This window comes from Maniola jurtina, chromosome 9 (genome assembly GCF_905333055.1).
Source record: "Maniola jurtina chromosome 9, ilManJurt1.1, whole genome shotgun sequence".
In the NCBI taxonomy this organism is placed as follows: domain Eukaryota; kingdom Metazoa; phylum Arthropoda; class Insecta; order Lepidoptera; family Nymphalidae; genus Maniola; species Maniola jurtina.
The window spans coordinates 12,917,329-12,933,651 of NC_060037.1; the positions used below are offsets into that span (position 1 = coordinate 12,917,329).

The 16,323-nt window shown below is 35.0% G+C and overlaps 2 protein-coding genes across 2 annotated transcripts in view; both read right to left on the reverse strand.

Annotated features, from left to right (window-relative positions):
• LOC123868535 (tRNA dimethylallyltransferase) overlaps window positions 1-5,764 on the reverse strand; it is a 313,525-nt gene extending 307,761 nt beyond the window's left edge. Inside the window, exon 1 of the mRNA XM_045911093.1 lies at window positions 5,460-5,764. Within this exon, the coding sequence (XP_045767049.1) occupies window positions 5,460-5,597 (138 nt within the window). The 5' untranslated portion in view covers window positions 5,598-5,764. The remainder of the gene's footprint in view (window positions 1-5,459) is intronic.
• Window positions 5,765-6,599: 835 nt separating this feature from the next.
• Window positions 6,600-12,812, reverse strand: LOC123868524. The gene is made up of 2 exons (XM_045911076.1): window positions 9,791-12,812; window positions 6,600-9,265 (listed from the first exon to the last, which is right to left on the reverse strand). Exons 1-2 carry the CDS (start codon window positions 12,684-12,686, stop codon window positions 7,458-7,460), a joined length of 4,704 nt encoding a protein of 1,567 aa, XP_045767032.1. The 5' UTR covers window positions 12,687-12,812; the 3' UTR covers window positions 6,600-7,457.
• Between the last annotated feature and the right edge of the window lie 3,511 nt (window positions 12,813-16,323).

Here is a 16,323-nt window from a genome sequence, read left to right on the forward strand (position 1 = left end):
AAAAAAAAAAAAAAAAAACAAGAAAAACGTGTATTATTTACTCAATCAATTAATGATAATTTTCACGATAGTACTGATTCATTATTCGCACATCGCAGATGTTTTAATTCCAGATAAGAAGATAGGTTTTAGCAGATAGCAGTCTTTGTGATTACGAGTATTTTTAAACAGTTGTATTTATGTATTTTCCGCCGTAGAAACTAAAGTACTGAGCCGATTTTCATGAATGAGTTGTCAATCGATTCATTGTTATGGTCCGGATGACACTGGCTACAATTTCAAATCAAAATCGATATGGCGAATATTAGGTAGGTACATCCAAAACGGAGTTTCTGAATAATTTTAGGGTTCCGTACCCCAAAAGGAAAAACAGAACCCTTTTAGGATCACTTTGTTGTCTGTCTGTCCGTCTGTCGTGTCTGTCAAGAAAACTTATAGGGTACTTCCCGTTGACCTAGCATCATGAAATTTGGCAGTTAGGTAGGTCTTGCAGCACAAGTATAGGAAATAATCCGAAAACGTGAATTTGTGGTAACATCACAAAAAGAAATGTGTTCATGAACAAATAAATAATTAGTATTTTCAATTTTCAAAGTAAGATAACTATACTAAGTGGGGTATCATATGAAAATCTTATCTTATCGGTAAGCTTTATCTGTACATTTTAAAACAGATTTTTATTTATTTTTGTGTATAATAGTTTTTGATTTATCGTGCGAAATGTCGGAATACGGAACCCTCGGTGCGCGAGTCTGACTCCCACTTGACCGGTTTTTATTGCACCCGAAGCAAAAATACAAATATCTTTACATTTTAATTCCTTTCCTTACTTTTAAAATACAAAAAACATTTGGTTTACAAAAAAAATGCTGTGCAGGTAAAAAATGAAATAAAAGTGAAAATCGTAAAAATGCGACTTAATGACCTTTTACGGGAGAGTGCGGTGAGCGTGCCAGGGGAGAGAGAAAATGGCTGCTTTTACATTTTAAGACCATAACTTGTTAAAGAATATACCTAGAACATGTTATTTTCCACACCATCAAACTGTTTTTTTTTTTTAAGAAAAATATACTTAAGATTTCAAACCTGTATTTTACCCCCTTAGATGGTAAATTTTACAAAAATCCTCTCTTAGTGGATGTCTTTGTCATTATAGCTATCTGCATGCCTTTTAGCCCGGTCCGTAGATAGATCAGTCAGTCAGCCAGCCGTGCCTTATACATTTAAGTAAATTGAATATATTATTAACTAGATAATACCCGCGACTTCGTCTGGGTGGATATAGGTTTTTTAATCCCGCGGGAACTCTCTATAATTTACTTCAATAGCTTATGTCACTCTTAAGGACTTTGTCTGTACCCATACAAAAAATGACGATGATCTGTTAAACTAGCGGCACGCTATGATGGCCGGTTTGACGTTTGTCCGCTCATGAAGTTCCGTATTAATTGATAACGACTTTGAAGGAAATAATTGTATTACTTTATTGACGATAGTGATGTGCAGAGATTCATAAATTTTATCGAATGTAGTTTTAGGTTTAGGACTCAAAATTTATTTATTAAATTGATTTCTTAAATGTATACAAGTGTAGAAAAATCAGTTTGCACCATTTAAGGGGTAAATGTACTTGTGAATATGAATAATTTTCACTATGTGGACAAACCTCTGAAATCGCAAAAAAATATCAATAAATTTTTAAAAATGGAATCTAATACGATCGTCACATAGGATCGCTGGCTAGCACAACTACTACCTCCGGCAAACTCGCGTCAATGCTCAATGCAAAACAAAGCAGTTTCGAATTGACGTTGCTTCGAAAAGTATAAACTGTCAGTGCAATGCTAAAATTATTAGAAGAAGCTTGTGAACATGTGACTAAAGGAGACTGGGAAAAGGTTGTGAATAGAACTGTTAAATTAATAAGGGAAGATTATGAAAGAGATGTGAAAATAGATAATATTATAGAAAACGAACATATAATTATTAATGTATGTGATGATAGCAGTGACGACAGTGAAAATAGTAGTATGGACGAATCTGATTAATTATGGCCTTTTGTGGCACCTTTTTTGGTATCTTTTGTATTCATATGTTTCTTGTGTGCATATAAAGTATGTATATTCATTTTCGTTCAAATATTCAGTTCGTTCAAATAAATTAAATAAACATATACATTTTTGTTTTATTAAACCTATTTAATCAGGTACAAAAACAAAACTTAATTGTTTTTTGTTCGAGAATAAATTGACATTCCACATCACTATTGTAATGTGTCAAACCGGCCATCATAGCGTGCCGCTAGTGTAGTCGGGGTATAAGCTATTTCCATTCTAAGCAGCCAAATTCGTCCAGTAGTTTTTGCGTGAAAGGGAAATAAACACATAGACAAACACACATAGAAACTTTCGCCGTTATAATAGGTGATTTCGTTATTAATTTCGACCATAAGTAGTTCGACCATAGAGTAGTCATCTATTTTGCCTATATCCAAAAATAAACAGAGCAAAGTATGTCGCAATCGAGATTGCACAATGACTTTCATATACTCACCCTGTGTGACTGTTGCACAACCATATTCAATACATTTTCATAATCACACTAATATTATAAAGGCGAAAGTTTGTATGTGTGTGTGTGTGTGTGTGAGTGTGTGTGTGTGTGTGTATGTTTGTTACTCATTCACGCAAAAACTACTGAACGGATTTGGCTGAAATTTAGAATGGAGATAGATAATATCCTGGATTAGCACATAGGCTACTTTATATTCCGGAAAATCAAAGAGTTCCCACGGGATTCCGAAAAACCTAAATCCACGCGGACGAAGTCGCGGGCATCGGCTAGTATTATCTATGGAAGTTGTAACGCTATCGTGAAGTGTAGATATTCACGGTTCAATCGGTGCATAATAATTATTTAAGTATGTATATACCTACTAAGTACTTACATAGTACATACTCAATACTCATCCTAATAATAAACATCAGAATCAGGGTCGATAAATAAAAAAAAACCGGCCAAGTGCGAGTCAGACTCGCGCACTGAAGGTTCTGTCTTGACGGACAGACAGACAGACAGACAAACAGACAGACAGACAAACAGGTTTCGTTTTTCCTTTTGAGGTACTTTTGAAGTACCCTAAAAACATGTTGCTTTTACCCATACTTCCATACTTACTAATATTATGAATGCGAAAGTGTGTGTCTGTCTGTCTATCTGCTAGCATTTCACGACCCAACAGTTTAACCGATTATGATGAAAGGTAAAGAGTTAGTTTACATCCAAGGGACGGACATGGCTACTTTTTATCCCGGAAAATCAAAGAGTTCCCGTGGGATTCTTAAACACCCATACTTCTAACTGATTTATATGATATTGGGCACAGAAGTAGATTGTATCAAGGAAATTGAAAAACTAAATAAAAAATCTTACTTATTATTTAAGGACATTAACGTTTAAAAAAAAAAAAATTAATGTTCTATTCAAGGAAAAAAGCAATAGTAAAAAGTAAATTAGAATTTTTAAAAAATCTAATTAACTTAAAAAGGAGTATTAAAAAAAATTAAAGTGGTACTTACTCAATTTAAATTTTAAATTTTAAATGAATCTTTTGCAACATGCAGACCTATAATATATAGGTCTTTTGCATGCAAGGAAACTTGCATGCAAAATCCCAAATATCTTGACAAAGCAATTTTAGCTGTATGTTGATAATTTTATTTTTTCAATGAGTTTCTCCTGCCACTATGTGTTTCTCAGATCCAATCTAAATTAAATTTAAAACTGTCAAACTGTCCTTTTCATGTTACATTAGTAAGAAAGAGATGTAAATACTCTAAAATTTTGTTGTAATCAGAATCAGTACCACTCAGAATTTCATTAATTGAATGAAAAAAAAAGAAAGATTCTGACGAATTGAGAATCTCCTCCTTTTTTTGAAGTCGGTTAATAAGTTTTAAAGGTAAGGCTAAGATCTATAGAGCGGACTTGGATTTTACTCAGACTTAAGACACTGTTAAAAAGAGACAGCATTATAAGGCTGGCATAAATCTGTCTCATTTTAACCGAAACTAAGTCTAAGCAAAGTCAATGTGTTCTATATATTTCAACCTTAGATCTGATCACTTATCTGTTTCTCCATAGACATGCCGCTTTGAATAAGAACTGGCTTGTCCTGTACATGAGTAGGTTAACGTAACAATCTTCTTTACTTCCTGGGTGTTTTCTGGTCTTACATATTGTCTGTCTGTTGTATGTTAATATTAAGTAACAATATTGAAGTATAATAGGAACTTATCCGAGAGTTGATTATACATTAAGTGACAATATTTATACATAGGGATTTATCAGAAACTAGTTACCTACACCAGCTTAGCACCGGTACCTCATGTATTTATAATATTATGGTTCCAAAATAACTTTTAGAGTTGCCATTATAATTAACACAAAAAACAAAAGTAAAAACACACTTATATGTGATTGAGGCTTATGGCTATTATGTAATAACTGATGAATACCTTAGTGGCAAAGTTGCATGAAAGCAACTGTCTGAGTTTTCAGTAGCTCACAAATTGTTACATGTATTTAAACTTTTTATGATTTTAAAAAGCAACTGTTGCATTCCGAACTGGTACACTTACAGACATAGCATAAGAGACGCTAGTTGTCTTACATGAAATTTTGATTTTGATGCTCTACATATTGGTTAAAACTTGAATGATCCTATTCTGCACTCTTGAGGTAAGCACTTTCTAACTGAAAGACAGGATGAGCTGAATTATCTTATGATAGTTATAGTATATAATTAAATGGACAAAGTAAAAATGTAAATAATTATTGAGTGTGGATCTATTTGGAGTAATATAAAAGTTTATGAATAAAAATACTATCATATATATAAAGAATAATATATACAAAGTATAATCAACTTGTATTACATGAGGAAAATGTTTGGGCGTATTCTATGAGAAACTACATCACTTACTGTACTGCTAATAAGGCATACTTAATTAGGTGACAAATCAAATAAAGACACTCTTTAGAAAGAATATGTTTAAGTTAAAGTAAAACTATGTTTCTAAAAAGGTTGATTCAGTGTATATAGAAATGAACTGCAAGAAACTTATTGGCACAGTTGGAAACATACTGCGATATGACTAAAATAACTTCTCATAATTTCATAGCTATTATAATAACAAAGCTAAGAATGATTCTGTATAAATCAGAGCTAATAATGTGCTGATAATCCTAATAGGGAAGTAACAGGTGGCATGAGAGGTTAGGTTTGTCTCATGGATTCAAGATTTGCCAAGAATCACTAGAAAAGAGATTCAAAAATAATACAATACATACTAAATGTATGTTTCAAAGTAAATAGCTTCCTCAAATATCGATACAAAGGCAGAAAAACATCATAACACTGCATAAACAAAACTGTTTTTGAGGTTATGTTGACTAACCTGCATCGAATCTGCGCTGATGATTTCCGTACCAAATTTTTGGGCCAATTCCACGCCCAATTTAGTTTTTCCCGTACCTGTTGCACCCAAAATAATCACCATTGGTATTTTAGAAGATATCACAGACCTCAAAGCCATCACGGAACACTCGCACGCACTTCACTCACACACTAACTAACTTCACTTTTGTTTTGACAGCTGACAGTTATAGTTTGCGGTAGAGATGCGTTCCATTTTTAGAAAAGGTCGACAAGGTGTTGAGAAAACTTATGTAACTATTGGAGTCCCGTGTTTTCGTCACGTGTAATGTTTGTTTATTATTTGTAACTCATACATATACTAGTTGTTAAATTATATCTATTCTACAATCTCTAGGCTAACAACGTACGTACTTAGTAGTGACTAGTATACAGTGAGCTACAGTGAGTATACTCATCTATTTCTGTTTCACTTACTTACAAGTATCGAGTATTGAATATACAATTACCTATCTAGATTTTCTGTTTGCTTATTATTCCTTGTTTAAACTTATTATACGTAGGTACCTATTTGTACTATTCAACTAAAACTTTGTCACTCTAGTCAACACAACGTTTCAAAAAATTGCCTACTTTGAATTTGAACTTAATGGTATCTGTTTAGTGTTGCAGTGCTTTTCAAAAAGTTATCGATAAATTTTGTTAACGAATATGTAGGTCGTTGGGTAGGTCTACTTAATAATTTTCTTACTCAGAACAAATATCTGGTTGTCTTACTAATGAAAGAATTTAGAATATATTTTCGTGATTCTAGAGAATTACTTATCTGTCTTTTAGCAAGTAATAAAGAAGTTTTCGATACCAGCTAACTTTCCTATTAAATAGGTAAAGTTAAGTGCGTTTTTTGCAGGATAAATCTTACTGAATCACTTGCGAGGTAAACTATAGTTCCGTGCACGCGCGCGCGGTTATAACTGTGTACGTTTTTTTGCAGTACAAACGAATTAATTATATGCGCCTCTGTGTATTCGGTAAGATTTATGTGTTAGGCCCGGTTTCCACTTAAACGGAGTGGAGAGATGTGTTTAAGCGGGATAAGATCGAGTTTTGCTCGTTTTTATGGAAGAGGTTGTGAGTAACAACTAACAAAAAAACACCGATACGTGTGTTCAACTTGATGGTTTAATTGTCACTAAATGAGTAGCAGATACAAAAGTACCTACATAGAATTATATTTAGACATTCCGCCCGCCAAAGGACGCAGTCCTTTCACAATACAACACTAAATATAATATATCAATAACTCAGTAAACAACTTGAAACAAGAAGTAAGTATCTATGTGGACTGTATCAATGGTTTTTAAGGTAAGTAATATGGTAAGTACTAGATACCTATAAATTTTTACAATTTTCATTAGATTTAAGCTTTCTACAGTATTTAAGTTAAACAAACACTTTAAATTTAAGTATAAGTACCTACCTACACACATTGTTAGTTAGAAGTATACATAATTACACTGTATTAAGCAAATAATCAATTAGGCCATAATATAGTTTGTAAGTAGTACCTAAGTGATCATTTTACCTTCAAGATTATTTAGATATCAAATAGGCTTAAAGTTTAGTTCATAAGTACTCAAATGTATGTGATTCAGCTCTTAAGCATAATTGATACCCAGTATTTAGAGTAAATTAATTTAGCATAAGTTTTTAATCCTAAGAATTATAACACAGTGAAATAACCTTTATAGCCTTGTTTGGCAACAAGTTTGACTGATCACCATACCAATTATGTAAAAATCATGGTTGAATAACTGAAGTTTATACAGAATTAATAATTAATTAGTGTTAAGTTTTATAAGAAACATTGGTGTGCTGATCAAAGTTAGTCGAAGACAGTACTCATATGCTTAGCCTATGATTGCATCAATAATGTACAAAGTTATATAGTCTAGTTATAGAATCAATTCTTATAATGTAAAATAATCTCTGTTAAATATGTTTTTTAATAATAAAGAAGTTAAGAATCACCGTCTTGTTTAGTTATTCTACAAATTCTGTTGACAGGTCTTTTATAAACACCATTTTTACATTTAACTGTAACTACACGAGTAATATTGTCTGGCCCAACATGTTTTTGTATTATTCTACCTAGTAACCACTTGCAAGGTGGCATGTGATCCTCCTTTAAAATAACTATGTCATCGATTTCTGGATCAGGAGTTTTTGTATTCCATTTGTATCTGAGATTGAGATTGACAAGATATTCCTTATACCATCTGTTCCAGAAATCAGCAACCATCTTTTGTGTTAGTCTCCATCTGTCTAAATTTGATATTTTACATTGAGTATAATTTTCATCAGGTATATTTATCAGAGGTTCACCTATCAGAAAGTGGCCAGGTGTCAGCGGGAGGGGATCCTCTGGGTCATCACTTAACAAAGTTATGGGTCGTGAATTTAAACAGGCTTCTACTTGTGCTAATACAGTAGAAAGTTCTTCATACGTTAGTGTAGTGTCTCCTATTACTTTTAAAAGATGAGTTTTTGTGCTACGCACCCCCGCTTCCCAAAGTCCGCCAAAATTTTTTGCATACGGGGGATTGAAATGCCATGTAGTACGCTCTTGGGCTAACAACTCTGCTATCTCCCTTGGAAAAGTCGATTTAGCGTTATTGAACATTTCCTTGAGCTGTCTGCTAGCTCCCACCAGATTCGTCCCGTTGTCACTATGGAGATCCTGGCAATGACCTTTTCTGGCTGTAAAACGACGGAATGCCTGGAGGAAACCTTGTGTAGTCATATCTGTGACTGCTTCCAGGTGTATTGCTCGGGTAACGAAACAGACAAACAGACATATATACCCTTTATATGATTTCGAGCCTCTGCCTGGTGAAAATCTGATATTAATTGGCCCGGCATAGTCTACACCAGCTGACTTAAATGGTTTGCTGGGTTTTAATCTTGCTTCTGGTAACTGGCCCATTAATGGTGTGACGTTCCTTTTCGAATGTCTGATGCAGGTAACACACTCTCGGTAGGTTTTTTTTGCTTGAACCTTCGCACGTAGGATCCAGTATTTTGATCTCAAATAACTCATTATTAATTGAGGACCTCCATGCATAGTTCTCTGATGTGCATCTACAATTATCAACCTGCTAAGATGGCTCTTAGCTGGCAAAATTATAAGATGCCGTACATCATAATCCACTTGAGATTTTTGGATACGGCCACCAACTCTTAAAATTCCATTTTGATCCAAAATGGGACAAAGCTTGCGCAGCTGACTCCTCTTAGGCACGTACCCTTGAGATGTTAATTGCTTTATTTCTTCATTAAATGCAATAGCTTGAACTTGTTTGATACAATTATTTAAAGTCTCATTCATTTCCTTCGGTGTAACAACTGTACTAAAAGTTTTACGTTTATCTTTAGATAATTTTAAATTTAGAAATCTTCTGCAGTATGACATTATCCTCAACATTCTTGATAGAGATGAATATTTATTCCAAATTAGATCTTCCTCAGTATGTGATAAAGCAATTAACAAACTCACCTTCTCCTCTTCATGTGTATCTTCAATTTCAGAAATGTTTCTGTTTGTATCCAGTGTAAGTAGCCAAGTTGGCCCGTTCCACCATAACTCATGACTCGACAAATCCATAGCATTGTATCCTCGTGAGGCGCAATCAGCTGGGTTGGTGTCTGTACTGACATGACCCCACTGTTCATAGTCTAGTATGTTTAATATATCTGAAACTCTGTTACTAACAAATGTATTCCATCTACTCGGACCAGCTTTCAACCAAGCTAGAACTATCATTGAATCTGACCATGCGTATAAGTTTTCTTTCGGTATCTTCATTACTTGAGATGTCTCTGAGATAAGTTTAGTTGCCAGCACTGCTCCACAAAGTTCAAGTCTTGGTATTGAAACTTCCTTCTCTATGGGAGCCACTTTTGTCTTCGCTGTCACTAAAGTTGTGTAGACTTGATCTTCATTAATGACTCGAACGTATATAGCTGCTCCATATGCAACTTTAGAAGCATCAGCGAAGGCATGTAGTTCAATTTTGGCTTTATGAACGTAGTGCAGCCATCTCGGTACAGAAATATTTTTGATATTATTTAGTTTTTCTCGATACTGCAACCATTCTGCTAACAATTCTCCAGTAATAAGTTCATCCCATTGTAGCCCTGTTTTCCACAACTTCTGTATCAAGATCTTTGCTAAAACTACAACTGGGGCCAACCAACCAAGCGGGTCGTAGAGCTTAGCTACTTCAGAAAGAATTTGTCTTTTGGTTACAGGTTGTGTAATGTCTGGTAAATTCAATGTGTACTCAAATGTATCTGTTGTTCTATTCCAACTCACTGCCAATATCTTGACTAGACTGTTGTTAGCCTTGATTGTGATCAAATCATCATCTCTTTTATTTTGTCCAATGTAGCTTAGTAGTGTGTCATCATTGCTGCACCATTTCTGTAGTTGGAATCCACCCAAAGTCATTAATTTATTCATTTCTTCATAAATTTGGAAAGCTTCTTCAACACTATCACAGCCGGTCAGTAGGTCGTCCATATAATAATCTCGTTTAGTAATCTCAGCTGCGATGGGAAACTTTGTTTTTTCATCCTCAGCTAACCTTTGTAGAGTTTTTACTGCCAGATATGGCGCGCATGCAGTTCCAAATGTTAATCTCAATAGTCTAAAATGGGTTACAGGTTTATCAGGTGAGCATCTCCACAGCAATCTCTGAAAGTTTGTGTCTTCCTCAGCTACACGTATCATTCGATACATTTTGACAATGTCTGCAGCAAGACATACCTTATGTGTCCTCCATCTCATTAGTATGTGTCGCAAGTCCTGTTGCAGCTTAGGTCCCACAAGTAGGCAGTCATTCAGAGAGACACCATTGATGCCGTCCTTACACGAGGCATCATAAACCACCCGTACCTTAGACGTAGTCTTGTCTTCTCTCAAGACAGCGTGGTGAGGAAGGTAAACAGCCTTAGGATTACCTACCTCCTTAGCGTCAACTTCTGTCATATGATTTAAATTTATGTACTCATCCATCACCTTTGTATATTCTTCTTTAAGTTTCTCATTCTTCTTTAACTTTCTTTCTAAAATCTCTAATCTCTTACTTGCTATTTCTCTTGAATTTCCATATTGACACTCTGGCTCTTCATTTTTAAATGGCAATTTCACAATGTATCTTCCGTCTTCATCTCTAACGGTTGTGGAATTGTAGTATTCTTCACATCTTTCTTCTTCCTTTGATAGGTTCTTCACTATACTATTTGGCTCATTTTCCATCTCCCAAAATTGTTTTAGTATCTCATCCTCCTTGACATTGATATGTAAACTTGTAATGTTTCTCCTCGCTGAAGTTGATTCCCGTGACATCTTCCCTGATAGTACCCAGCCAAGAATTGTTTTCTGAGCTAATAAGTTTTCTTGCGGGTGTTTTAAGATGCCATCTAGCAATATATCACTATATACTTCAGCTCCAAGAAGAATATCTATTCTTCCTGGTGTTGTGTATCCTGGGTCTGCTAACTCTAGATTCTCTAAGTCTGACCACTCAGGAGCGCTAAGGTTAGTAGTGGGTAACAGTGTTGTTAGTGAACGCAATACATATGCATTTACACGGACTGAAGCTCTGGGATTGTGGCGTGATTCCACGATGAGTGAAACCATGTGTTTGATTCTCATTTGCCCTTCTCCCACACCTGACACCCAACCACTCACTGGTTTACGCGTTAAATTAAGAAACTGTACAGTTGATTCAGATATGAAACTCGCTTGTGAACCTTGATCTAGCAAAACTCTCACTACTCGCTTACAACCATTTTTAGTTCTAACAAATACATTCGCAGTCGCTAATAATACATTGTTTGGTATATGCTTACTAGAAAAGTTACTCACTATTTGTGAGTCGTTTAAGTTTGACAAAGCATTAGTCTTACCTTTTTGCACCTCGCTCATAGTACCTGTCGAAGTTGTTTCATCTTCTTTTGAATTCTCATCCTTCTGCTCTTTATCTTCTTTCTCGAAATGGATCAGCGAGTGGTGCCGTTTAAAGCACCGTCTACAGTTTGCTGTACTTTTGCACCTAGAGACAGAATGAGAGGAAGAAAGGCAGTTGAAACATAAACGACTCTTCTGTACAAAGTCCTGCCTCTCCTTGGTTGGCATTTCACAAAATCTCTTGCACTTAAAAATGTAGTGATCATTTATGTTACAGAATGCACACTTCACTTCACTTTTTACACCTTCTTTGTCAACACTAGTATGGAACGCTTTTGGTTTCGCAGGAGGTGTAAACCGTTTCGCTGCCTTGCTGCTTTCTATCATCTCCAAAGACCGGAACCTCGCCTCCAAGAAGTCCTTTAATTGCAACCAGGTTGGTAATTGGTCGTCCTCTTTGCTGAGATTTTGCTCCCATTGCTTGACACTTTCTGTGTCTAACTTTGAAACAACTAAATAGTTTATGAAAAGATCCCAGCTCTCAGTCATTACTCCTGTGTTTTCTAGGGCTTTGATGCACATTGAAGTTGTGTCGACTAGGTTCTTGATGGCAGATGCAGACTCCATACTTATTGGTTTTTGTCCGAAAAGGATTTTAAGAATTGCATTACAATTATATCTTTTGTTATTATATCTTTTAACCAATTGACTCCATGCTTCTTGGTAGTTTGCGTCAGTTGTAGGTAAATTGCGCAACATTAACTCAGGTTCTCCTTTAAGGTTACTTTTCAGGTAGTGTAGTTTTTGTACAGGTGAAAGTCTTTTATTTTCGTGTATTAAAGAGCAGAATAAGTCGTAAAAGGTTTGCCACTCCTCGTACTTTCCATTAAAAATAGGTAATTGAATTACAGGTAACTTCACTTCGTTAATAGATTTTTCAGTAGTTGGCGGTAAGGTCTGCGTTGTATTTGTCTCCAAAATATACGATTGCAAGGTTTCCTTCAGAGTTGTTTTATATTGCAAATACAAATCTTCAAACAGTTCATACGTGTTGTCCTTTAGATAACTTACGGTTACAGTTTTGTCCAGGCCGCTCGCTTTGTAAATGATCTCCTTGTGACCTTCCGTGAACTCTTTCCATAATTGCTCTAAAATCTCTAGGCGTGACTCAAGATAAGCTCTCCTCAGCCTGTCTTTTGGTGATTTTCGAAAGTTTTTGTCCGAGCGTCTCAAGTTTTCTAATAACTCATTTTGGAATGCGACTAACTCTTCCATTGTGCTTTAAACTCGTGATAACAAAACTCAACTCAATCTCTGTTCTCTAGAAAACTCACTCGCGTATTCTTTTTTGGAAGAATTTTGACATGTGCTCAATTGCGTTCGGTTTCACGGAACACGCGGCCGGCGAACTTCATATTAAAAAAAACTGCCAGCGAGTCACGTAGGCACTGTGCGCCGCGGTTCTGGAATCCGGTTCGAAGGACCATATGTTTAAGCGGGATAAGATCGAGTTTTGCTCGTTTTTATGGAAGAGGTTGTGAGTAACAACTAACAAAAAAACACCGATACGTGTGTTCAACTTGATGGTTTAATTGTCACTAAATGAGTAGCAGATACAAAAGTACCTACATAGAATTATATTTAGACAGATGTATTCATTCAACAAATCAGATTCTTGATAGGTACGTTACGTGAAAAATTAGCAAGTCATCTTTTAAAATCTGATTAGTCGTGTGAACATATCTCTCTGCTCAGCTTGGGTGAAAATCGGGCCTTAAAGTTCCTTGTCCACTGAAGCGAAATGGAGTGGAGGTGTGTTGAGCAGACCAATCAGATTATTGATAGATGATATTATGACATTTAATTACGGCATCTCTGTGTAATCCGATTGGTCTGATGAAGACGTCTCCACTTCGCTCCGCTTCAGCTGACAGGCACTTTAATGCCGTATGAACGGAATCTTACAGTGGATGTTGGTAAACAAATTTATATTAAAATGTCATTTATTTACCAACTTTAGAGTATTCAAGGATAAGGGCAAGGGAAATAAGAAAATAAAAATCAGAATATTTTTTTAAGCCGAACTGAGCAGAGTTTGGGAAACGGCTCCCCAACAGTACCACACAGGTACATAAAATCACAGAATCTGAACGTCCATTTGCGTTTTCCCCAATATACACCAATAAGTATAAAAATCACAATCTAATATCTAAACCTACCGTTTCCCACCTCTGCACAGTCCGACAAACGTTTATTTCCATATTTAATGATTATCTTATCTTTCGATACACATAATTAAGGAACAAAAACCAAAAACTTTTCTCCTCATACTAATAGTATCCGTAAACTCAAGGCGTGGTAAGTACACAAGATTTCTTGTAATTTTTAAACGCCGCTTCAAAGATTGCAAAGTGCAACATTAATGTTAGGCGGAATCTATTTTGCATCCTGCATTCTCTGTAGCGGCGTGGTGGCAACCGTCGTTTGCGCCCGCCGCCATCTTCTAACATGGCTGCCAACCGCTCAGCATTAAAAAAACTTTTCACATCCCTCGATCGGCAGCCCGCAAACAACGGTTAGATGTTAAATCTTACAAAAAGGATACTATACAAAGAAAATGTAATAATAAAATTAAACTATAACATGACTTAATCCTCCCAACCTTATATATAAAATATACAAACCAAGTTGCTAATTTTTTTTCTATTCATATTTTCCATTTGGCAGTGGTGGAAATGTGCCTTGTCACAAATAATGTGCATTGCCTTTGCTTTAATTATCTCGATTAGTCTATCGAATATAAAGCTGTCTTCCTTACTATTAAACCATTAACTTACTGACTTTTCCTTATGTAAATCTATTTTTCATTAAACACTGTATGAAACCAATGTTATTTTCGAAATAACTAACTCATTATTATCTTTATTATTTATGTCAAGATTAACAAAAAAAAAAAATTAAATGCAGGTACAACATTCGAGAATTCGTAACTCTCCAGTTATGAAAAAAAAAACAATTACTAGAAAAAAACCTCGTTTATAAAAAAAAAGATGACATACATCTATGATCTAGTCCCTATTATGTACATTTTTACGCCTAGTGGAAGATAAACTGCGAATCTTTAACACGATAAATATAAAACCTCCTCGTGTACCACTACTTATAAGAACAACGCTATATTCCTACAATAATATTTCTCACAAAAAAATATTTCTTGCAACTAATTCGAGTATAAACCTAATATTATCTATATATGTATATGTACATAGCAAGGCACATTCCGCACACAATTAAAGCCTTCAAAACTTACGATTCTGCTGACCATGTGCTTGATAAAACATCAACCTTCAGAAAGCCTGGTCGGAAGCACGGCGCCACAATTACATTACAATCATTCTAATCTATGCCCAACCCGGTCCGACTAAAACTTGACATTTCCATTCCAGCCAGGCTTTCATTTTCGACTTCGTAACTATCGCGAGTACATCACTAACTTACTGCAATAAAATATTAATATAATAATAAAGAAAATGCACATTTTCTATTAGTAGGTACTATGAGGAACTATTTCGTGGTTATTTTTATGTTAAATGCCCAAAAACGGGCGAACTGTAATCGAAGGTTTTGATGTTGTTATCAATATACACAGTCTATGTTTTTTTTAATAATAAACGGACACTAGTCACTGAGATTTCACTGGGTGAATGATAAAATATCAAGAAACATTTAAAAACTCCATTTTAAAATTGCGGTCGTCTGAACAATGTAAATTAAATAAAAATCTGTATACACTTAAAGTAATAATTACGGTACTCATGCAATAATGATAGATAGTCTATGCAATTTTGAAAATTATTTCAGCACGCGTTCAAATTATTTTCGGTTACCTAAACTGTATAATCCGCAATGATGCCAACCAAAAAGGCGCAAAACCAATCAGACACGTGCACGATATTTCATTAAACATTAATCGATACTATACATAATAATTAATATACAGCTATGAATTATAAAATGCATTTTTATGTAGGTGCAAAGTTATACTAATGTATAAAACAGGTGTTAGCCAAAAATGGTCCAAATATTTGAGAATTTCGCGAATATATTGTATTTTAATATTAAAAGTAGTCATACGGAGTTAATTGCGCGATTTAATATTATTTATAAAAAAATCGTTAAAGGTGTTAAAGTTTACAAAATAACAAAAACACTACAAAAACCGTAAGCGACTAATCTATGTGTATTCTTACAATAATATCAATTCAAAACGATATTGTATTAAACAATATCACTACCCCGCCCCTGCCAGGGTATCTACTGTCGTAGAGCGGGCAAAGAAAATCCTACGAACCGGGCCGAAAACATATATAGTGGCCAGCATTTCTAGAACTTTCCATAAAGCCAACAACAACTTTCTGCCAGCCTAACTAATAAATTCAAGACTCAAGATTCAAGCCAATTGGCAACTCTGCGAGTTAAGACTCGTTTCCCTTTCTTTCTTTCTAGGCTGGTTTCTCTCTCACGCTGATTCTCGACACCTCATACTATCGGCACATACCTAGTCCACAGTCACCGCCCAATCAGTGTGCAGTTGGTCGATTGCGGAAAAGATACATCAATTATTTATTGCTACAATATGATGAGTTGTGATTGACAAAAGGACAACCGTCAATATTTATAGAGAGTTGGTACCAAAAGTAAATTTTTGAGTAATGTTTGGCCTATTGGGACTTCATTTATTCCTTAATTTTTTCTTCCCAGGCACATGGGGTTCCCGAAATTATTATATTTTAAAGAAACCATGAAAATCTAGGCATGTTTGGGACCTTCGTAGCTTTCGTAATTAATTATATTATCACCAATACATCTTACAAATTCAACAACTGACCATCAAAAAGTGTACATTGGTGCC

Excerpts from the sequence above, each read along its gene's own strand:
- LOC123868524 (XM_045911076.1), bottom strand. The coding sequence starts at position 12,686 with ATGGAAGAGTTAGTCGCATTCCAAAATGAGTTATTAGAAAACTTGAGA. Across the intron at positions 9,266-9,790 it reads GAGTTGGAATAGAACAACAG|ATTCAATGATAGTTCTAGCT; the intron begins ATACATTTGAGT and ends ACGCATGGTCAG.